The 24517-nt window shown below is 42.9% G+C and overlaps 1 protein-coding gene across 1 annotated transcript; it reads left to right on the top strand.

Moving 5' to 3' along the window:
* Positions 1–607: 607 nt before the first annotated feature.
* On the top strand, positions 608–5980 carry DMRT2 (doublesex and mab-3 related transcription factor 2). Its single transcript, XM_021694367.1, is given in 4 exon segments — positions 608–1132; positions 2725–2827; positions 4885–5438; positions 5440–5980. Coding segments are annotated over 4 exon segments (1686 nt in total). The 3' UTR covers positions 5944–5980.
* The last annotated feature ends 18537 nt before the right edge of the window (positions 5981–24517 follow it).

Below are 24517 nucleotides of genomic sequence, written 5' to 3'. Positions count from 1 at the left end.
TTCAGTTGATTATTTGCTGGGGGTGGGGGGCATGAAAGGACCTTTCCAAGCTCAAAAAGGGGTCCTTGTGGTGGTGTAAGAGGATGAAAGGCACTTGAGAGGCGTAGGATGGTACTTTGCTGGGTCTGAAGGGTCCCTGTGATCTAAAGGAAAATGACTCTCCCATCGACGTTTTCCTATTCATCATGGCCATACTAATTAGGTGTGGGGAAGCCTGACAAGTAGCCTAGGCCGGCCTAGTTGGACAGAATACTTTTGTGTGTGTGAGCAGTGCGTTACCTAGGGACTTGTCCCAAAAGCGGGTGTAAAGCCAGAGAGGTCTGTGGTTAAAGGTCAGGTGCTCATAGAGCACTTAGAATCAATAGATAAAAACCTTGTTGGGTTGGGGATTTCTGGGGACCCTAAAGATAGAAGAAAGGCACTGTGGTGTAGATGTGAGGGACGTGTAGAGACAGGGCTCCTCAAGGGGCCAGGGGCGATAGACCAGGAGCTTGGGGCCCAAGGCCGGGGGTCGGTGCCTGACGGCGGTGGGTGCGCCGTCGGGTCTTTTCGTGTCTCCGCAGAGCGCAGGAGACTGAGCGTAGGCCGGAGCGAAGCGCAGTGCGCCATGGCAGGCCGGCCGGCAGCGGGCCCGGCAGCCGGAGACTGGGAGATCGACGTGGAGAGCCTGGAGCTGGAGGAGGACGGCCGCGGGCCGCCGCCGCCTACGCCGCCCGGGCCCAGCCCGCCGTCGGCCGACGGGGACGGCGAGGACGACGAGGACGAGGACGAGGACGACGACGCGGAGGACGAGGGCGACGGCCTGGACGCGGGCGCGTCCCCGGGGGTGCCGGGCCGGCCGGAGCAGCAGCGGGGACCACCGCCGGGGCCAACCCCCGCGCCGCAGGCTTCGCCGCCGCAGGCCGGGCCCCCGGAGCGCGGCGCGAACGCGGGCGGCGGCGCGGAGCCGCGCAAGCTCAGCCGCACGCCCAAGTGCGCGCGCTGCCGCAACCACGGCGTGGTGTCCTGCCTCAAGGGCCACAAGCGCTTCTGCCGCTGGCGCGACTGCCAGTGCGCCAACTGCCTGCTGGTGGTGGAGCGCCAGCGCGTCATGGCCGCCCAGGTGGCGCTCCGGAGGCAGCAGGCCACCGAGGTGCGTACCCGCCGGGCCCCGGGTGGCGCCTCGCTGGGAGACCCGGGCCGCCGTGGGGGTCGGGCGCGGGGAGGGACGCGGCCGCTCCCGGTCCCCGGGCTCAGGGCCGCGGCGCCAGGCGCTTCCTGGGAAGGGTGGTGAGGACACTTCTCTCCTCACGGAGAGTCGGGCGGGGTGCGGGGAGTCGGGGCGGGGTGGAGTGGAGGCCGCGGGCATCGCCGGGGGAACTTGGCCGAAAAGAAAAGCAGGCAGAGAGGCCTTGAAAGTGGCTCGGAACTTTGTGGGAAAGACTTTTTTTTTTTTTTTTTATCGTTTATATGTTAAAAGTTTATTTTGGTGGTGCTGGGGGGAGGAGGAGGACAGTGGTTGCCGCAGTGCACCGCTTCTATCGTCCATCACTGCGGATCTCGGGAAAAGAACCACGCAGCCGGTTGTGCGCTCCGCGCTCCCGCTGTCGCGGGCCACTTAAGAGAGGCAGAAGGTGCTGCCCACTTTACAGATGAGAGCAAAACGGCATGGGACGTTAGGTGCCCGCAGCCCAAGGTCGTGAAGCCAGAAGCTTCTGACCTTTGAGCCGGTGGAAGGATCCCTGCTGCCTCGCACCGTGGGGCTCCAGCTGTGAGAGCCAGGGTTTTCTTTAAGGGTGAGGCTCTTTTTGAACTTAGGCTTTCGCGTTTCCTTGTGTTCCTGCGCACGGAGAGCTCAGAGCGAGGGAGGCTGCGCGGGGTCCCCTCTCCCAGATTCAGGGCGTGGGAAGATTTTTGCTTTTACTTTTTGGCAAGGAGGGAGTGGGGAGTGGATCACCATACACACAGAAGGCAGGGACCCTACTGGAAAGTTTCCCAAGGCTCCGGAGAGTGTGCGCTGGATGCCCCAGGTGGCCTTGGCCCTGGGCTGGGCCTGCTCCCGCCTGCGGTGCGTTTCGCGGGTGTCTCCTGGGTCCCTCGCGGGCGTAGAAGGGCCCAGAATACCACCGACCTGGCGGTGAGGGAGGGAGCCAAGTCGGGTTTCCCCTTGTCCCTCCGTCTGAGGGTGCTAGCCTTCCTGTATCCCAGTCTCCCAGTTTTTTGGGCCAGGCTCCGGAGAGTTTGTGAGACTGGTACCCTCATACTTCTCCTTCAACCCCCTGCGCCCCATCGCACCTGCCCTACTGCGAGGAGAAACCAGCTCCGCCTCACTGCTCCGTGGCAGGCCATGGGCACCTTTGGCCCTACCTCTGGGTGCCTGGGACACAGTTGTCCCCCACAGCTCTCCTTCAGGGCCTGGCTCCTATGGTCTCCACTGTGGATTTTGCCTTCCTGTGGGATGTCCCCTAACTTCTGGCTGCGGGATGAATCTGGGGTGACTCTAGCAAAGTGGCCCTAAAGAAAATCTGCCCCACTCCCCATCAACTGAAGTTGGCCGCTTCAGACAGAGCTTCCAGCTTGTTGCCCTGGAATTAAGGGGTGCTGGTGTAAATTTGTTTAGAGTCATTTTTTGACATGGGTTGGGAAAATAAATACATTTGGGGGGGTTGCTGATAACCCTTCCTACTCCTTCCTGTCCCACAATTTCTTTTAGAGCATTGTTGATTATGTTTCTTGTATTTACAGGACAAGAAGGGGCTTTCCGGGAAGCAGAATAATTTCGAGCGCAAAGCTGTGTATCAGAGGCAAGTCAGGGCACCCAGTTTGCTGGCCAAAAGCATTTTAGAAGGTAAAGCAATGCAGAATTATCCTTCAGCCTTTTAAACCAAGTTCTGAGGGATTCCCATTATTCACACATATGGCATTTTTATTAACCTGTGAAGGAGCAGTCTGAGGGGAGGGTGCTTTTTATTAGGAAGTTTTGCTGTAGGGAAGAAATCAGGATGTGGGAAAATGGATCTCACATACCTCCTGAGGTTTTCGTCATCGATAATTCTGCTTAATAGTTAAGGGGTTAACATGGAGTGCATTTGAAATTTGCCCTAGCATGAGGGATGTGCAAAGATCCACTGCCACCTGATCGTGGAGTGAAGAAGGAAATAAATTTTTAAAAAATTATTTGGTTGTCCTTGGAGCTACAATAAGTCAAGTAAGGAGGTGAACAGCTACCCACACCGATAAAGACCTCTAGTCTGGCTGATCCAACCTCTAATACCACTCTTTTTCACGGTACTGTATTCCTCCGTGGATTAGCTACATAATTGTGGTTATTCACATCTCAGTTTACCATTTCTGACAGTCAAGATTGTAGAATCTGGAAGAGGTTTTGAATCACACGAGATAAGTGGAGGTTGAAGTTGAATTTGAACAGCGTGAATTCTGTCTCTCTGCCATGTTTTCATTTTCTCTAAAGCCTGGGGATACATTAATTTTTCTTAAAATATTGCTGATTTTTAAAAGCAACACTGGGGATGGAATTTATTTATTGGCCTGATAAGTAATACATTGATCACCTTTCACCATGTAAATAAAGGAAAGTTTATATTTGTTCTAATCACTGTCCCTTCATAAGATTCAGGTTGAAAAGCAGGTTTTTTTTGTTTTAAGTAGATATTTGAATTCTGCTTTTTTCTTATGTGGCTTCTGAATTGAGTTGGTTCTACACAGGTTTTAAAGCTTGTTCATAGTCTTGCCCTGTCCTGTATACTTCTGACCTTAGAATGGTTTCTCATGTTAATGAATTCGGTTACAAACTGGGTAAACAGATTTATAGCCATAGGGACCACACGGATAGATTGAAATGGTGCCAAAGCAACCTGAGGAGTGGGAGGGCTAAATGGAATAGTAAATTCAAGTAAATAACATCCTGGCAAAACCTACCATGGAACTGGAAACAATAATTTTCAAATTTTATTTTATTTGCAAATGAGGATGATGCGTTTGTCACTACGTAAACAAACATCACAATGGATCCTTCAAACAAATTTGAGAGCAGCCAGTGCTTGGCTTTAGTGAAATACTTTTATGCTGCCAGGAATTCTATTTATGTCATGCTAATCTTCGTTTGTTTGTTTGTTTTTTTAACTTTGTCCTTATTCATAAAATGTGCACTGACTTTATATTGTAATGTTTGCTTGTTCAATCATTTTGGTATCTGGCCAACATGATCAGAACTTGGGAAAAATGTTTTAGATCAGTTCTTTTCAATATAGCTGCTGGTCTCTCCTCTGCCTTTACTGTTGTTTGCTTGTTCCTACCTCCAGCCTGGGGGTGGGGCCTGGTTAAATCACGGCAGAGTCTGCTGGGCTAGTTAACAGCTCTTTTCAATTTTCTGTGTTTCTCTGTTTCCTTAAGTCTCTCTTCTCTTTTTCTCCCCACTAATCTGCTGTAACTTTCTCTTTTTCCCTAGTTCTTCTTGGATTTTTCTACACCTGTAACAATGTGTATATAATGAACCATCTTTAGAAAAGAGCAGTGCCATCAGCTTTAGGAATAGAGATCTTTTTTAATAATGGAAAAAGATGACACGGATAGTAAGAAAGCGTTGACTGAAGCAAGACGAGCAGGCTTGTCTCTTACTGTGTAGGAGCCTGGGAAGTGTGTTACAGTTTCAGCCTGTGATGATGAAACAACAACAGACAGTTACCATATGGCTCTCCTGCTCCCCAAAGAGACCCATTTTAAACCTGGCCTATACTTTTGCTTTCTGTGTAAAAGATGAATGTTTTGGAACTGTAAAGTGTTCTTGTTCCGCCGACTTGCAGTGTTTCTGTTGCCTTCTCGGTTTCCAGATTTGTCTTCCCTAGATGTTAATCTCTTCTCCTGTGCAATGCTTGCTTATTTTAGGCTACCGCCCCATTCCAGCCGAGACTTACGTGGGAGGGAGCTTACCCCTACCTCCCCCGGTAAGTGACCGGATGCGGAAAAGGCGGGCCTTTGCTGATAAAGAGTTGGAGAACATTATGCTGGAGAGAGAATATAAAGAGAGGGAGATGTTGGAAGCGTCCCAAGCTGCTGCCTTGTTCCTGCCCAACCGCATGGTGCACGGACCTGAATATAACTCCTACAAAAGCACCTATAGCCCCACCCCAGTGGAACCACCAAACAAAGACTTCTGCAATTTTCTGCCCACCTGCCTTGACCTAACCATGCAGTATTCAGGGACTGGGAATATGGAACTCATTTCTTCCAATGTCAGTGTGGCCACGACTTACAGACAGTATCCCTTGTCCTCGAGATTTTTAGTTTGGCCCAAGTGTGGCCCCATCAGCGACACTCTTCTCTATCAGCAATGCCTGCTGAACACCACCACTTCGGTTCAAGCCCTGAAGCCTGGGGCCAGCTGGGATTTGAAGGGGGTGCGAGTCCAGGATGGACTTGTGGCAGAACACGACGTGATGCCCCCCCAAACTAGAAGGCTCGCTGCTTCTGCCTCACGCTCCGGAGGTCCAGACCGCGAGAGGTGACCTTCAGGGTCACCAGGCTGTCCCCGAGAGGTCTGCATTCTCCCCACCCAGACGGAATTTCTCTCCCATTGTTGACTCGGACTCCCTGGCAGCTCAAGGGCACATCTTATCCAAGATCAGCAAAGAAAGCACCAGGCACCCTCTGCCACTTAAACATAATCCATTCCACTCATTATTCCAGCAAACTCTGAATGACAAATCAGGTCCTGAGTTGAAAACACCATTTGTCAAAGAGGCCTTTGAAGAGGGCCCTAAGAAATACAGAGAGTGTTTAGTCAAGGAGAACCAGAAGTACACATTTACAATAGACAGATATGCCAAAGACCTTTTCGTAGCCAAACAAGTTGGAACAAAACTCTCTGTGAATGAACCGCTGTCATTTTCTGTTGAGTCTATTCTTAAGAGGCCTTCATCTGCCATCACTCACGTCTCTCAGTGAAAGGCTGCTTACACAGAAAGCTGGATTTTCTGCCATCTCAGAGGGGTCTTACCAGTTGCTAATTTTTTTTTTAAAGAAGAAAAGCTAAGATGTTTGTATAAAGAAATTTCTAATGTAAATGGTGATGATTTAAAAAATTTTATCTATTCATATGCATGTACTTTTTCTCACATAAATATATTTAAACTTAAAGATGGAAATTGCTTATGTGCAAACTGTAAAGTTCTGTGCTTTACACAGCATTTCAAAAAGCAATAAAGTTGACACTGTCTTCTAAAAGACCCAGTATTTGCAGAAGCACCTAGTTGTCTCTGTCTACATGAAAAATCAGTGTCCATGAAATATATTCTGTATTTTTCTGTGATTCTGTGTAGTTTCAAGTGCTCTCAGTGTTCACTGGGGGCCACGGGAGATACCTTATAGTGCCTTAGTTTTGCATTTTAGAGGGCATGTAAATTTAGCTGTTCAAGACTGAGGCAAAAATAGCTTTAAGGAGAACATAGAACAGGTCTGCATGTCTCTAGAATCATAATTTTACGTGATTGGACAAAGGGGAATTAATTTGCGGGAAAATCAAGTTTAAGATCTTATTTAGATGATGACCTGAGTTCTCGGGATGGATGTCTTTTAGCTTTCTGAGTCCTGGTTTCCTTTCCTGATGAGATGTGTATTTGGGGCCTCAAGCTTCCTTCCTAGATTGAACTTTCTATGATTTCTAGGTGGCAAGGGGTCACAGAGCAGGTTCACTTGTCAGGTGCGGTTGGTTCAAACCATGAGAGTGTATGGTTGAACTCCTCTCAGCTCTGTTATTTCACTGTTTCCTAAGGACTGGCAGCAGCAGACATTGAGAGGTGGGCACAGTCACGACCCGTTGGTGTGTGGGGATCAGCTTGATGCTCCCACATTGTCACCAGTGCCAAAGGCTTTCAGTGTAGCTTTAAACAAAATCACTATTCAGATTGCTTCAGCTGACAGTTACCTAAGCCTGCAGATATTTATCACAGCCTGAGGGTGACTTCTTAAGTCTTAACCCCACTCCCCCATTTTTGAGTTATTACCCTATAGTTTTGCTCAATAAAATGTTAATAACTATTGTTCTATGTGATTGATAAAGTGAGAGTAAGACATTTATGGCAGTATTAAATTTATGTCTGAAGACCTCATCTGTGGACCCCAAATGAAGTTCTAAGATGCCTCATGTCATTTCAACCCAGAAAATCAGGAGCCAAACATCCCACCTTTAGTTTTGCAATGGAGTGAGTTGTTACTTCCAATTCTCCTCTCACTTGGGGAACAAGAACACTCGTTGGGGCATGTGGAATGTGCCAAGAGGTTTGGCAGTTTAAAGAATTTCTTTCTTGCTCTGGAAAACATTTAAAATTACTTAAAAATGATTTTGCTACTGATGAGCTCATGTAAACCTCCAGGGGTTCTCTGAATTGTTGCTTAAAATTAGAATCGATTTCAAAAACAACAAGCCAAGCCTTAGATTGATTTCCAGTTTGTTCTTGTAAAATAATATTTGGTTTGATTGAGTCAAATTTACTTATTCTTACTGTTGCAAAAGCCAGAGCAAATGGAAGTTTGCCAGAGGGAAAGAAAATGAAAGAGGACAGAGCTCACTATGACGGAGATTATCATCATTAAGTGGAGATATGTTTTCCAGCCACGAATGCCCTGGTGTCTGGGACAGAATCTAACTTCATTCACCCCTCCTGCTCCTCCAATCATCTTTGTTTTATCTATATAGTTGTTAATTTTTATCTTATCAGGAATTTACTTTTTTGTGTCCAGTGTGAAGTGTAAACTTAGCATTCAGCCTAAGTACCGCAGAGGTAATGCGGGAAACACGTCACAATAAGCCCATGGGAAAAATCCCAAGGGGAAAAAAAATCCCATGGAGAAGGCTTTCTTAATCCAAACATGGATTCCTCTCTTTCTTACTCTATTTTAATAATTTAAATACTTACATGGGTCAATTTTTTTCCCTTTTGTGTTCAGTGAACATTTTGGGACATCTTTTCTGTCCTCTATCATTTTAGTCTCGTTAAGTGAAAACAGTTGGTTGTGGATGTTAGTGGTTTTTCTCACATTACCAGTGACCAGAATTTTTTTTTTTTAAAGATTTATTTATTTTTATTTGAGAGAGAGAAAGAGAGCCAGCATGTGAGTGGGGGAGGGCAGAGGGAGAGAAGCAGACTCCCCACTGAGCATGGAGCCCTATGCAGGCATGACATGGGGCTCAAGGAGGGGCTCAAGGAGGGGCTCCACACAACACTCCTGTCTTAGGAACTTAAGATCATGACCTGAGCCCAAACCAAGAGTCAGATGCTTAACTGGCTGAGCCACCCAGGTGCCCCACCAGTGACCAGAATTTTATTGTTCTTGAACATTTATAAGGATCAGTACTTAAAGTCATATAATTATTATTATATCCTGCATCAGTTCTGCTATAATGATGAGTTCTTGGGATTTCAAACCTACCATCAGCCACTCCAATATTTGTGCTTGGCTTGTTGTGTCTTCTCATCATTTCACTTTGATCAAAGCTGTTTGATTCTGTAGAATCTTCCAAGAACACTGTCATCGACATATCAAATCAAACTTGTGGTTCAGTTTAAGCATTTTTTATGTTCAAGGCAATAAATGGATTGGCTTTCATTATCTTTAAGAATGTAAAGAAGAATAAAACATGGACCTTTTCCTCCATTTAACTCACAATAAAATAATGCAGCTTTAATGACATATTTTCCTTCCATCTCAACCGGTCAAACATTATGATTTTTTGCTCAGTTTGTAGTCATAGATAGTTTACAACAGTGCTTCCCGAACTTGAATGGACAATCACCTGGGGATCTTGATAAATGCAGATTCTGACTTTCTGTAGGTCTGGGGAAGGGCCTGAGATTCTGCTTTTCTAAAAAACCCCAGGGGATACTGGTGTTGCTGGTCTCCAGCCTGCACTTAGAGTAGCAAATGCTTACATTTCTGTTATTTCAGTGCACATTTAATATACTCTTCTGTGGATTTTGAGTTCTAATGCAATGGAGTTATCATAAATAATTTAATATATGTGAATGATTGAAAAAACATTTCCCTCCAAACTCGCAGACTATACAACATTCAGAGGGAATCACATTGTAAAATGGGCATTGGTGATTATGAAGCGTCAGTGGAGGTTCATCAGTTGTAACTCATGTACCTCTCTGGTGGGAGATTTGTTATTGGGGGACGCTATGTGTGTGTTGGGATTGGGGGGAATATGGAAAATCACTGTACCTTTCTCTTAATTTTGCCCTGAGCCTAAAACTATTCTAAAAAAATAAAATAAAGGCAATTGAAAGAAAATCCTTTTTTAACCCTTTGGTGGCAGAAAAAAAGTAGGACAAGACCTAGGCATGGTCCTAAAGAAGACAAATTGCTTCCCTCTCTCCTTTATTAAAACTAGAAGAACTTTTAGTTTGGTTAAAAAATATTTTTTTTAACTGTGGTAAAATACACATCACATAACATTTACCATTGTAACCATTTTTAAGGGTACAGTTCATTGATATTAAATATATTCACACTGTTGTGCAACCATCACCACCATCCATCTCCAGGACTCTTTATCTTGCAAAACTGAAACTCTGAACTCCTTACACAATAACTCCCTCCTCCCCACTGCTCCTGGAAACCATCATTCTACTTTCTGTCTCTATGAATTTGACTACACTAGTTACCTCATATTAAGTGGAACGATTCTGTATTTTTCCTTTTGTGAAGGGCTTATATCACTTCATGGTTCATTTATATTATGGCATACATCAGAATTTCCTTCCTTTTTACTGTTGTATAATACTCCATTGTGTGTATACACCACACTCTGTTTATCCATTCATCTGTCAATGACCACTTGGGTTGCTTCCATCTTTTGACTTTTGTGAATAATGTTGCTGTGAACATGACGTGCAAATATCTCTTCATTCAGTCCTCACGTCCTGATTTCACCTTGTTCCCATCTTCAGGAACTCAATTTTTTTCGAGTATACATCCATCCCACCCTAACCCCCCCACCCCCCTGCCCCCAGTGTGTGGACCATCTCTACTCCTTCCCAAGGGAACACCACTCTGCCGCGAGGCTCCAATATCAGATGTGCACTTTTTGATGTGCTTTAAGTGCTTGTGTTATCAATCGTCTGCATTTAAAAACTTAATTCCAATTGTGAAATGAAGGACTTGTATTAACTTGTATTAAGAAACTTTCTGGAATTCCATCTCCCAAGTCTCAGGAGTACTAAAGACCAAAGAAATGGCTGAGGGTCAAGATAAAGAAGAAAAGAGAATCCACAATTCCCTGTAGAATAATGACATTGCTTAGTATCAAGGCTGGGTTTTCATCTGGGACTAGAATTCTTACTGGCCTACCTGATTTTATTTATTTTTGGATTAACTTTTTTTATTCCTATTCTAGGTCTGTAAATTCAGGCTTATTTCCTTCTAGAATCCAATTTGTAGGGCTGATAGTTCTTTAGAGGGCTGGATCCTGAAATAATAAACTTTGGTCCACTTGTATTTATTTTAATGATTGTACCAAGCTTTTATCATACTCTACCTCCCTTAGTTATTTTGGTTTTTAACTTGTTATATCTAAACACATTTAGAGATAGAACTAGCTGGAAATAGGTTAGCATTTGGTGTGATGGTAACTGTTCATGCATAATAATAATTAGCATGTGCATAGTGCCTGCTAAGTTACAGAGCACATTCACATTTATTAACTCTTTTGTTCCTCATATAAATTCTGTGTAAGATTGGCAAGTGGCCATATAAAAAGTTTAATTTCATCTCTGTGTGTGTGGACAGAAATTTGGGGAATTTTTTCCCCAGTATATAACATGACTTGATGGGTGGTCTAATCTTTTTTTTTTTTTTTAAAGATTTTATTTATTTATTTGAGACAGAGAGAATGAGAGAGAGAGAGCACATGAGAGGCGGGAGGGTCAGAGGGAGAAGCAGGCTCCCTGCCGAGCAGGGAGCCCGATGCCGGACTCGATCCAGGGACTCCAGGATCATGACCTGAGCTGAAGGCAGTCGCTTAACCGACTGAGCCACCCAGGTGCCCTGGTCTAATCTATTTTTAAGATTTTTTATGTAAATGTTAAGTGCATTTAATTTTTATATATAAATATATCTATGTAATGGGTATATTATATAATATCTATTATATGTACATTATATATACATTATATGTGTATATGTAATATATACATATGTAATTATAATCACTTATAATTATATATGTAATATATATAATATTATATAATATATATATTTGCATATATAAAAATGTTACCTGTATGACTGGCTGTATCTCTATGTAGAAATATTTGGAAATCTGTCTTAACTTCATAAAGTAACACACACACACACACACACACACACACAGGGTTTCTTAGAGTTGTGAGAACAATTGAGATAAAGAATGAGAAAGGGAGTCTACCGGACAAACATAACTGACTGACAGCCCCAGCTGTCAGACCGTTTGGTCCACTGCAGTGTTCTGGCCAAGGCCACACTTCCTTTGGCTGCTTCCAGCAAGTGACAGTAGAGCAGAGTTGCTAGAACAGAACAGTTTCTGCCCTGATATGGGACCCCTCTAACAGGCATCCTTGGCCGGGGGCGCCCTATCCAAGTATTTACTTATGGATGTTTGAGGAGCCTAAAAACTAGCACCTCTATTATATGCCTGGAGTTCGATCAAGAAATAAGACAAAAGAGGGGCGCCTGGGTGGCTCAATTGTTAAGCATCTGCCTTCAGCTCAGGTCATGATCCCAGGGCCCTGGGATCAAGTGCCACATCGGGCTCCCTGCTCGACAGGAAGCCTGCTTCTCCATCTCCCACTCCCGCTGCTGTGTTCCCTCTCTCGTTGTGTCTCTCTCTGTCAAATAAATAAATAAAATCTTTTTTTTTTTAAAGATTTTATTTATTTATTTGAGAGAGAGAAACAGCATGAGAGGGGATAGGGCAGAGGGAGAAGCAGGCTCCCCGCTGAGCCAGGAGCCCGATGTGGGACTCGATCCCAGGACTCCGGGATCATGACCTGAGCCGAAGGCAGTCGCTTAACCAACTGAGCCACCCAGGCGCCCTAAATAAATAAAATCTTAAAAAAAAAAAGAAATAAGACAAAAGAGTTGGCATTTGAGATTAGAATATACCTTACCTACCTTTATTACTGATTATGATTATAATAAGAAGGACTTATATCCAGGAGCAAGGAGACTTCTTGAGGTGATCTCTAAAACTAACCTCTGGGATGGGTCTCTAATACTAAGTTCCAGGATTAGGTCGATTTACCCACCTAGAAACAGTCAGCAGTGGTCCCCACACCTCTGCTGCATGCAGAGAATGACTGTCTCTATTCCCTGCACACAGGTTGGCTCTTAAAAGGAAGGGGAGAGGGGGGTGGAGCAAGATGGCGGAGGAGTAGGAGACCTGGATTTCGTCTGGTCTCAGGAATTCAGCTGGATAGGGATCAAACCATTCTGAACACCTACAAACTCAACAGGAGATCGAAGAAAAGAAGAGCAACAACTCTCTCATCAGAAAAGCGACCACTTTCTGGAAGGTAGGACGTGCGGAGAAGTGAATCCGAGGCGATATTCGGGAGGATAGACGGCGGGGGAGGGGCCTCCGTTGGCCGCTTCTGGCAAGTGATAGAGCCGCGGGGCACAGAATCGGAACTTTTAGAAGTCGGCTCCGCTGAGGGACGTTACTCCGGTGGCTAAGTGGGGGGTGGAACCCTCGTGGGACAGTGTGGACTCAGGACCCTCGGGGTCACAGAAAGACCCGGGGTGCCTGAGTGCAGCAGAGCTCCCAGGGATCGGAGCGGAGAAGCCGGCTGCAGAGACGGAGCCGAGGCGCAGGCTCTCAGCTCGGGGTGGCCATAAACCGTGATCCGTGGCACAGTCGGGCCCCTGCTCCTCCAGCAGGGACCCAACGAGCGGCAGATCCGGGGAGACTCCCCTTCCTCCCCCGGGAGGAGCCGCGCGGGAGTGCGCCGCAGGGATCTGCTGGGTTTGGAGACTCCACCCGGGGTCGGGTGCCAGAGACAGAAACGCGTGGTCACAGGTCGGGTGAGCACGGAGTGCGGCCGGAGACCGGGGAGCCGGGAGTGACTGGCGGCTTTTCTCTGGGGGCTCACTGAGGAGCGGGGCCCGAGTTCTCGGCTCCTCCGGCTCCTCTGGGGTGGAGATTAGGAGGCCGCCATTTTCACTCTCCGCCTCCAAAGCTGTACGGAAAGCTTGAAGGGAACAAAAGCTCCGGAGAGCAAACCTGAGCAGATTACTTAGCCCAAACCGGGAAGGGCGGGGCAATTCCGCCTCCGGCAAAGACATTTGGAAACCACGGCAACAGGCCCCTCCCCAGAAGATCAGCGAGAACAGCCAGCCAAGACCAAGTTTACTGATCAATGAGAATGTCAGAATTCCAGCGCTAGGGGAATACTGCACATAGAATCCATGGCTTTTTTACCATGATTCTGTAGTCTTTCAAAGTTAATTTTTTTTTAACTGTCTTTTTTTTTTTTGAATTTTTCTTTTTCCCTTTTTCAACCAACATCTTATCAATCCCTTTTTTAAAAAAAATTTTTATTTTTCATTTTTCGAGTGATATTCTATCCCTTCATAGTAGTTACCCGTATTTTTGGCATATATATATAAGTTGTTCTCTCTTTAAAATTTTGAGATAGTTTCTTCTAACAGATCAAAATATACCCTAAATCTCTAGTGTATGGTTTTTTTCTACTCCCCTGCCTGATCACATTCTCTCCTTTTTCTTTTTTTTTTTTAAATCCTCTTCTCTCTTTTTCAAACAACTTCTTACCAATTCCTTTTATAAATTTTTTTATAATTTCCATCTTTACAGTCATATTCCATCCCTTCATCATATCAACCCTTATTTTTGTACATATATAAGTTTTTCTTTCTTTAAAATTTTGGGAGGCACTTTCTTCTAACACACCAAAATACACCCAAAATCTAGTGTGTGGCACTGATCTATATACCAGCCTGATCATATTTGATCACATTCTGTTTTTTTTTTTTTGTTCTGTTTTTGTTTTTGTTTTTATCTTTATCTTTATCTTTTTTTTAAAAATCCTTTTTCCTTTTTTCTCTCTTTCCCTTTCTTTTCCCACTGCTTCAGGTCTTTTCTGATTTGTTTAGAGTATATTTTCTGGGGACGTTGTTACCCTGTTAGCATTTTGTTCTCTCATTAATCTATTCTCCTCTGGACAAACTGACAAGGCGGAAAAAATCACCTCAACAAAAAGAACAAGAGGTAGTACTGACTGCCAGAGACCTACTCAATATGGACATTAGTACGATGTCAGATCTAGAGTTCAGAATCATCACTTTAAAGATACTAGCTGGGCTTGAAAAAAACATGGAAGTTATTAGAGAAACGCTTTCTGGAGAAGTAAAAGAACTAAAATCTAACAAAGTAGAAATCAAAAAGGCTATTAATGAGGTGCAATCAAATATGGGGGCGCTAACTGCTAGGATAAATGAGGCAGAAGAGAGAATCAGTGATATAGAAGACCAAATGATGGAAAATAAAGAAGCTGAGAAAAAGAGAGAGAAACAACTAATGGATCACGAGGGCAGAATTCGAGAGATAAGTGATACCATAAGATGAAACAACATTAGAATAATTGGGATCCCAGAAGAAGAAGAGAGAGAGAGGGGCAGAAGGTATACTGGAGCAAATTATAGCAGAGAACTTCCCTAATTTGGGGAAGGAAACAGGCATGAAAATCCAGGAAGCACAGACAACCCCTCTCAAAATCAATAAAAATAGGTCAACACCCCGACATCTAATAGTAAAACTTACGAGTCTCATAGACAAAGAGAAAATCCTGAAAGCAGCTCGGGAGAAGAGATATGTAACCTACAAGGGTAGAAACATTAGATTGGCAACAGACCTATCCACAGAGACCTGGCAGGCCAGAAAGGACTGGCAGGATATATTCAGAGCACTAAATGAGAAAAATATGCAGCCAAGAATACTCTATCCAGCTAGGCTGTCATTGAAAATAGAAGGAGAGATAAAAAGCTTCCAGGACAAACAAAAACTAAAGGAATTTGCAAACACAAAACCAGCCCTACAGGAAATCTTGAAAGGGGTCCTCTAAGCAAAGAGAGAGCCTAAAAGCAACATAGACCAGAAAGGAACAGAGACAATATACAGTAACAGTCACCTTACAGGCAATACAATGGCACTAAATTCCTATCTTTCAATAGTTACCCTGAATGTAAATGGGCTCAATGCCCCAATCAAAAGACACAGGCTATCAGATTGGATTAAAAAACAAGACCCATCAATATGCTGTCTGCAAGAGACTCATTTTAGACCCAAAGACACCCCCAGATTGAAAGTGAGGGGGTGGAAAACCATTTACCATGCTAATGGACACCAAAAGAAAGCTGGGGTGGCAATCCTTCTATCAGACAAATTAGATTTTAAACCAAAGACTGTAATAAGAGATGAGGAAGGACACTATATCCTACTTAAAGGGTCTATCCAACAAGAAGATCTAACAATTGTAAATATCTATGCCCCTAACATGGGAACAGCCAATTATATAAGGCAATTGATAACAAAAGCAAAGAAACACATCGACAACAATACAATAATAGTGGGGGACTCTAACACCCCCCTCACTGAAATGGACAGATCGTCTAAGCAAAAGATCAACAAGGAAATAAAGACTTTAAATGACACACTGGACCAAATGGACTTCACAGACATATTTAGAACATTCCATCCCAAAGCAACGGAATACACGTTCTTCTCTAGTGTCCATGGGACATTCTCCAGAATCGATCGCATCCTAGGTCATAAATCAGGTCTCAACCAGTACCAAAAGATTGGGATCATTCCCTGCCTATTTTCAGGCCACAATGCTTTGAAACTAGAACTCAGTCACAAGAGGAAAGTCAGAAAGAACTCAAATACATGGAGGCTAAAGAGCATCCTACTAAAGAACGAATGGGTCAACCAGGAAATTAAAGAAGAATTAAAAAAAAAATGGAAACCAATGAAAATGAAAGCACAACTGTTCAAAATCTTTGGGATGCAGCAAAGGCAGTCCTAAGAGGAAAGTATATAGCAATACAAGCCTTTCTCAAGAAACAAGAAAGGTCTCAAGTACACAACCTAACCCTACACCTAAAGGAGCTGGAGAAAGAACAGCAAATAAAGCCTAAACCCAGCAGGAGAAGAGAAATAATAAAGATCAGAGCAGAAATCAATGAAATAGAAACTAAAAGAACAGTAGAACAGATCAACGAAACTAGGAGCTGGTTCTTTGAAAGAATTAACAAGATTGATAAAGCCCTGGCCAGACTTATCAAAAAGAAAAGAGAAATGACCCAAATCAACAAAATAATGAATGAAAGAGGAGAGATCACAACCAACACCAAAGAAATACAAACAATTATAAGAACATATTATGAGCAACTCTATGCCAGCAAATTAGATAACCTGGATGAAATGGATGCATTCCTAGAGGTGTATTAACTACCAAAACTGAACCAGGAAGAAATAGAAAACCTGAACAGACCTATAACCACTAAGGAAATGGAAGCAGTCATCAAAAATCTCCCAACAAACAAAAGCCCAGGGCCAGATGGCTTCCCAGGGGAATTCTACCAAACATTTCAAGAAGAATTAATACCTATTCTTCTGAAACTGTTCCAAAAAATAGAAATGGAAGGAAAACTTCCAAACTCATTTTATGAGGCCACCATTACCTTGATCCCAAAACCAGACAAAGACCCCATCAAAAAGGAGAATGACAGACCAATATCCCTGATGAACATGGATGCAAAAATTCTCACCAAAATACTAGCCAATAGGATCCAACAGGATTATTCACCACGACCAAGTGGGGTTTATCCCTGGGCTGCAAGGTTGGTTCAACATCTGCAAATCAATCAACGTGATACAATACATTAACAAAAGAAAGAACAAGAATCATCTGATCCTCTCAATAGATGCAGAAAAAGCATTTGACAAAGTACAGCATCCTTTCCTGATCAAAACTCTTCAGAGTATAGGCATGGAGGGTACATACCTCAATATCATAAAAGCCATCTATGAAAAACCTACAGTGAATATCATTTTCAATGGGGAAAAACTGAGAGCTTTCCCCCTAAGGTCAGGAACGCGGCAGGGATGTCCACTATCAGCACTGCTATTCAACATAGTATTGGAAGTTCCAGCCACAGCAATCAGACAACAAAAAGAAATAAAAGGCATCCAAATCGGCAAAGAAGAAGTCAAACTCTCACTCTTTGCAGATGATATGATACTTTATGTGGAAAACCCCAAAGACTCCACCCCAAAACTGCTAGAACTCATACAGGAATTCAGTCAAGTGGCGGGATATAAAATCAACGCACAGAAGTCAGTGGCATTCCTATACACCAACAACAAGAAAGAAGAAAGAGAAATGAAGGAGACAGTCCCATTTACAATTGCACCCAAAACCATAAGATACCTAGGAATAAATCTAACCAAAGAGGCAAAGGATTTGTATTCAGAAAACTATGAAATACTCATGAAAGAAATTGAGGAAGACACAAAGAAATGGAAAAACGTTCCATGCTCATGGATTGGAAGAACAAATATTGTGAAGATGTCAATGCTACCTAGAGCAATCTACACATTCAATGCCATCCCCATCAAAATACCATCCACTTTTTTCAAAGAAATGGAACAAATCATCCTAAAATTTGTATGGAACCAGAAAAGACCCCGCATAGCCAGAGGAATGTTGAAAAAGAAAAGCAAAGCCGGTGGCATCACAATTCTGGACTTCCAGCTCTATTACAAAGCTGTCATCATCAAGACAGCATGGTACTGGCACAAAAAGAGACACATAGATCAATGGAACAGAATAGAGAGCCCAGAAATGGACCCTCAACTCTATGGTCAACTCATCTTTGACAAAGCAGGAAAGAATGTCCAATGGAACAAAGACAGTCTCTTCAACAAATGGTGTTGGGAAAATTGGACAGCCACATGCAGAAGAATGAAACTGGACCATTTCCTTACACCACAGACAAAAATAGACTCGAAATGTTTGAAAGACCTCAATGTGAGACAGGAGTCCATCAAAATCCTAAAGGAGAACACAGGCAGCAACCTCTTCGACCTCGCCGCAGCAACTTCTTCCTAGAAACATCGCCAAAGGCAAGGGAAGCAAGGGCAAAAATGAACTACTGGGACTTCATCAAGATAAAAAGCTTTTCCAAAGCAAAGGAAACAGTCAACAAAACCAAAACAAAACCGACAGAATGGGAGAAGATATTTGCAAATGACATATCAGATAAAGGGCTAGTATCCAAAATTTATAAAGAACTTATCAAACTCAACACTCAAAGAACAAAGAATCCAATCAAGAAATGGGCAGAAGACATGAACAGACATTTTTCCAAAGAAGACATCCAAATGGCCAATAGGCACATGAAAAAGAGCTCAATATTGCTCGGTATCAGGGAAATCCAAATCAAAACCTCAATGAGATACCACCTCACACCAGTCAGAATGGCTAAAATTAACAAGTCAACAAATGACAGATGTTGGCAGGGATGCGGAGAAAGGGGAACCCTCCTACACTGTTGGTGGGAATGCAAGCTGGTGCAGCCACTCTGGAAAACTGTATGGAGGTTCCTCAAAAAGTTGAAAATAGAGCTACCATATGATCCAGCCATTGCACTACTAGTTATTTACCCCAAAGATACAAAAGTAGGGATCCGAAAGGGTACATGCACCCCGATGTTTATAGCAGCAATGTCCACAATAGCCAAACTGTGGAAAGAGCCAAGATGTCCATCAACAGATGAATGGATAAAGAAGATGTGGTATATATACAATGGAATATTATGCAGCCATCAAAAGGAATGAGATCTTGCCATTTGCAACGACGTGGATGGAACTGGAGGGTGTTATGCTGAGCGAAATAAGTCAAACAGAGAAAGACATGTATCATATGACCTCACTGATATGAGGAATTCTTAATCTCAGGAAACAAACTGAGGGTTGCTGGAGTGGGGGGTGGGGTGGGATGGATGGGCTGACTGGGTGATAGACACTGGGGAGGGTATGTGCTCTGGTAAGCGCTGTGAATTGTGCAAGACTGTTGAATCTCAGATCTGTACCTCTGAAACAAATAATGTAATATATGTTAAGAAAAAAAAAAAAGAAGAAGAAGAAGGTAGCGGGAGGGGAAGAATGAAGGGGGGGAAATTGGAGGGGTAGACGAACCATGAGAGATGATGGACTCTGAAAAACAAACTGAGGGTTCTAGAGGGGAGGGGGGTGGGAGGATGGGTTAGCCTGGTGATGGGTATTGAGGAGGGTACGTTCTGCATGGAGCACTGGGCGTTATGCACAATGAATCATGGAACACTACATCTAAAACGAATGATGTAATGTATGGGAATTAACATAACAATAAAAAAATTAAAAAAAAAAAGAAAACAGGAGAAATGACTTAATTTACCCCAGATGAGACCTAGAGCAGTAAGTATAACATGCTGGTAAGCACTGAAGTATCATTTCACTAATGAAAACATTATTTTATATTGTTATGTAGCATGATCCAAAGGGTTTCTCCTATCAGCCACCACCACATTGCTTTCATGGAGCATCATCATAAAAAGTTATAGGAAGGTATCTGAGATGTTGTGAAGTTTTCAAACTGAACTAATAGCATTTCCTTTTTTGATAGGGTTGCTAGAGAGGTATCAAGGGAATGCTGTAGACCAAATGTATCTCATTTTAGCAAGGCATTTAACAAAATCTTTCATGGTAGGGAATCGTGGATGGAAAACAGTGAAGTCAAATGAATTTGTAGCTGTTTGAATAGCTACTTTCAAAAGGCTTTGAGTAACAAATCAATGCCAATTTTGAGGAAAACTTTTAGTCTTATGACCCATGGGTCCTCTTGTTTTGGATCCTCATTAGCAAATGAAAACATAAAAGGTGTATTATCAACATGTAGAAAACATTTAAGTTGTGAGGTCTGACTTCTGTGTTGATGGCAGAATTGGACTTATACCGGGACTATACATCGGATGGAAAATCTTATATTTGACGTTTGAAAACAACTGTCATCCAATTATGAAACTATATGTCGAGGGAGATTTGACTTGACATTAGTTTATGTGAAAATGATTTGGGAGTCATAGGGGATCACAAAGCTCAAAAGGAACCAAGAATGAGTCATGGCTTAAGAAATTACTAATGAAAACTTGGATTCCATTAATAGAGTCTCCAGATCAAGGGGAATGCTAACTATTGTGATTCCTCTCCACTCCTCCACTGCCTTTGGTCAGATCACATCTGGGTATTTATGTCTAGTTCTGGGCATTACATATTTTTAATTTTTCTTTTTTTTTGAGAGAGAGCGAGTGAGCATAAGCAGGGGGAAAGGGGCAGCAGGAGAGGGAGAAGCAAACTCCCCACTAAGCATGGAGCCCAACACAGGGCTCCATCCCAGGAACCTAAGATCATGACCTGAGCTGAAGTCAGACGCTCAACTGACTGAGCCACCCAGGAGCCTCTGAGCATTATATTTTTAATAGGGACATCAATGGACTTGGTTCCATAGAAGGAGTGGAACCAAGGATGAGGATGGCAAAAGACCTTCACATCTTGTCTAATTATAGACAGTAAGGACATTGGGGATGATGACCTGGAGAAGAGATGTCTTAAGGAAAAACACTTGATTTGTGTCTTCATATTAATGTATTCATTAATTAAGGTCCACTGGGAGTCTCTAGAAGAAGCAAGCAGAGCTAAGAGTATGTTACAGGGAGTGAAATATAGCTCAATAAAAGGGAGACCATCTTTTAGTTTGAGTTGTCCATGAATGAACTGATCTGCCTTGTGTTGAATGCCCTTGGAGGCCTTCATGTGGGACACAGGAAGAAACCTTGCATTGAGCCTGACACTGAATTAGCTAGCAGAGACTCTGCTTCATTTATCTTTGTGTCCCACATCCTACCACACAATTGAGTCAAGAAGTGTTTACTGAATGAGGAGAGTATTTTTCAACTCCAATAATTCCAGATTTTATGACAGACTACCTGTGGGAAGGATTAGATGAAGTATTTTTTCTCTCCCAGCCAAACTCTTAAGAATATCCCACCACCAATTTGTTCTTTTAATTTAAAAGATGACATAAAGAAACAACTCACTGAATATCTTAAATCAGACATCATTGTGAATAAGAACATTGCACCTTTATTCTGTATAATCCCAATTTGAGTAATGAAATTTTCAAAAAAGATTAGATTGGGTAAATGCCCTAACCTAGTTGATTTTTTCCCTTTTGATATGTTTGAGTCTTTTTTTTTTCATTCCAAAAAACATTTATTGAGTGTTTTTTGAGGTTTTGTGACATGGAAAGTCTTGTTACAAATATAAGCAATTGGTTTGCTTTGAATGAAATTAAATTTATATATAAATTCTCAGGATTAATTGGATTAAGATTATTGTCTATATGATAACAAATAATGAATTTCAAAAGTGTCTTCCCTGTTTTAGCTACTTTAATAGCTGGTGAATTTTGATGGAAAATTATGTTCAGTATGGTTAAAAAAACCAAAAGGGGTTTGAGATTATTGATTTAGATAAAGTCTGAGTCTGTTCAAGCATGGTAAAGTAGAAGTTCAGTTCTACTTGCTATTGTATGGATAGATCCATAAATCTGATTCTTTAAACTTGAGTACCGTTTTATTTAATTCAGCAAACATTTACTGAGCCCCTACAGTTGGCTGGGTAATATTGAGCTCTGAGAGATGAGACAACTAAGATCTGGCCTTTCAAAAAATTGGTGATCTTGAGATTAATTTAGATTACATTCACTAATTCTCTTTCCACTGTATTTTTGTGAATGCAAGCCCTTCTGTTTCCCCGCTTCCTCTATCCCCTGCTTGGAGAGTCCATGGTTATTTCCTTTCATTTCAGGCATGGTTTGTTTGAATGTGACTCAGCTCTGTTATATTCTCCATTTTTTATTTTGGTCAGAGCTTTTTATTCTTTATTTTTTTTACTTTTAATTTTTTAAAAGATTTTATTCATTCATGGTCAGAGAGAGAGAGAGAGCACAAGCAGGCAGAGGGAGAGGCAGGCTCCCTGCTGAGCAAGGATCCCAGGACTCTGCGATCATGACCTGAGCCGAAGGCAGATGCTTAACTGACTGAGCCGCCAGGCATCCCTCAATCAGAGCTTTTAAAATGGAACTTGTAGACTCAGGAGTTCCCTGTAGGAAAATAGTGGGTTTGGCCTCAGTTGCTCCAATTTGCTAAAAAACTCAAGCTCAGTGACTGCCCTAAAATCAACAAAGGACCCTCATTCAATGTACACACTAACTTGTGATCCAGAAGCCAGAAATCAGCCAAATGCTTGCTAGTAATGACTATGCATAAAATGCGGGCAAAATCCCAGTGAGAAATAAACACAAAAAGCCCAGCACTGTCTTCTGAGATAATACATCTGAGGCCTCAGAATGGGCAGACAGCATGTGGGTAAATGATAGAGCTCTGTCATTGTATGCTTGTTCATGGAATTTAGTTCAGTGTAGTGAACATTTACTGAGCATTTTCTGCATGCCAGATATATGCCAGATGCTGGGTTCATGTGTTATCTAGGTTCTTTTAAGCAGAAAAAAAAAATCCTCAAAACTCCAAAGGCCTACTTATTTTTAAAAATAACAGTTTATTTTAAGGAGAGATAAAGAAATAAGGAAGATGGGAATCTTGATACTTAGCAAGTCTCACAAAGACTGGATCATGGTTTGGGCACTGGAAGGTGGTTCAGCCTGGTGGAGCATTTACTTCCTTGTTATTCCCTTGGTGGATAAAGGCATGACCGATGGAGAGTACCAGAAACTGCTGTTGTTCAATATCCACTCTCTTCTTTAATAACAGAGCCCTGGTTTTATTCGGACTGGTGACATGCCCAGCTAAAAGGCAGCATTTTCCAGCCTCATTTGCATCTTGGTGTGCCCCTCAAGATTCAGGTGCACAGCCTTGGGTGACTTCAGGAAATCTCTACCCAGGGGACTACAACAACAGGGAAGAGCCCCTTTGGATTTTTTCTCTTTGCCCTCTTTATTCCTGGAATTTGAAATTCTAGTAGCATCTTTTGACCTTAAGGGTGGCAGCCATGTTCAAAGGAGGTTGGAGCAGAGAAATCAAAGGAGCCAGGATGCCTGTTCGCATGAGGGTCTGCTATGCCAGCTCTGAATTGCTTTCTTCTGTTCGATCATCTTTTATGGGAGATGATAACTCTTTATGAGCATCAGCTATTGTCACTGGCTCTTTGTTACGAACAGCTGAGTGTAATTCCTCCTGATAAGGGAGGGCTCTTCTGTTCTGATGAAGTGTCTGTTGTTCGCATCTGCTTTTTCTCTGGTTCTCACTGTATTTTCTCTATTTTCCTTCCCATCATGGCTTCTCTCTCCCTTTTTAAGATTTATTTATTTACTAGAGAGAGCGAGCGAGCATGTGTGCTTTAAAGTGGGGGGGGGGGTGGGAGAGGGATAGAAGGAGAGGAAGAGGGAGAGAAGCAGACGCCCCACTGAGTATAGAGCCGGATGTGGGGCTCTATCTCATGACCTAAGCCAAAATCAAGAGTCAACGCTTAACCAACTGAGCCACCCAGGTGCCTCCCTGTCATGGTTTCTCTTTACTCATATCTCCATGTGCATCTTTTGGCTTTTTTCTTCACCATCTGTTGTCGCCTCATACTGTAAGCCTTTCATTCAACCCTAAGAATGGGAGCTGATGAATTCAGCTAATTCCTGCTGTCTTCTTTCAGCCAAGCCTTACAGGTAAGATGCCTGCACCTAGTCTCTGTGGGGAGTCACATGGTATAAACCATGGCAAGCTCTCCTATGAAACCCCTCACTGGAATCTTGGAAGTAGAGGGCTCTTAGAATATAATAAATCCTTCTCCCACATTAATTTCATAGATGAGTAAGACATAGTCTCTACACTCCAAAAGCTCAGAACCTACTTCAGGAGAAGCATCTATATGCTTCATGTTTTTTTGCAAAATCTTTTTCCAACTCTAAGTTAGACAATAGCAACTGTAAAGATAGCTAACATTTATTGTTTTCTTTGGTTTTTGTCTGACATTTTGCATGCATCATTTCACTTAATCCACACAAAGTTTAACTTGTAAAGTAAGTAAAAATTTTCCCTTCACTTTCCATGTAAGGATATAGGCTTAGAGAAGTGAAGCACCTAGCCAGACACCATACATCTGGGAAGTGACTGAGTAAAGAAGAACACCAGATCATTGGAACCAGTATCTTATGCCATCTCCCAGATATGGAAAATGGCACATTTTCAAGGCAACATCTTGGTGTAGGAGGAAGGATATAGGATGGAGAGGTGGGAGAGCTCAGTTCTGACCCAGTTCTTCCTCTCTCTGTCTTTTTGCTTCTCTGGACCTCAGATCTTTTTCCATCTGTAAGAGAAGGGGAGTAGATGAAATAGGCCATAAGGACTTGGT

The sequence above is a fragment of the Neomonachus schauinslandi genome, chromosome 13, assembly GCF_002201575.2.
Source record: "Neomonachus schauinslandi chromosome 13, ASM220157v2, whole genome shotgun sequence".
Taxonomy (NCBI): domain Eukaryota; kingdom Metazoa; phylum Chordata; class Mammalia; order Carnivora; family Phocidae; genus Neomonachus; species Neomonachus schauinslandi.
Note: the sequence above shows the minus strand (reverse complement) of the source record. Positions and strands in the feature narration are given on the sequence as shown.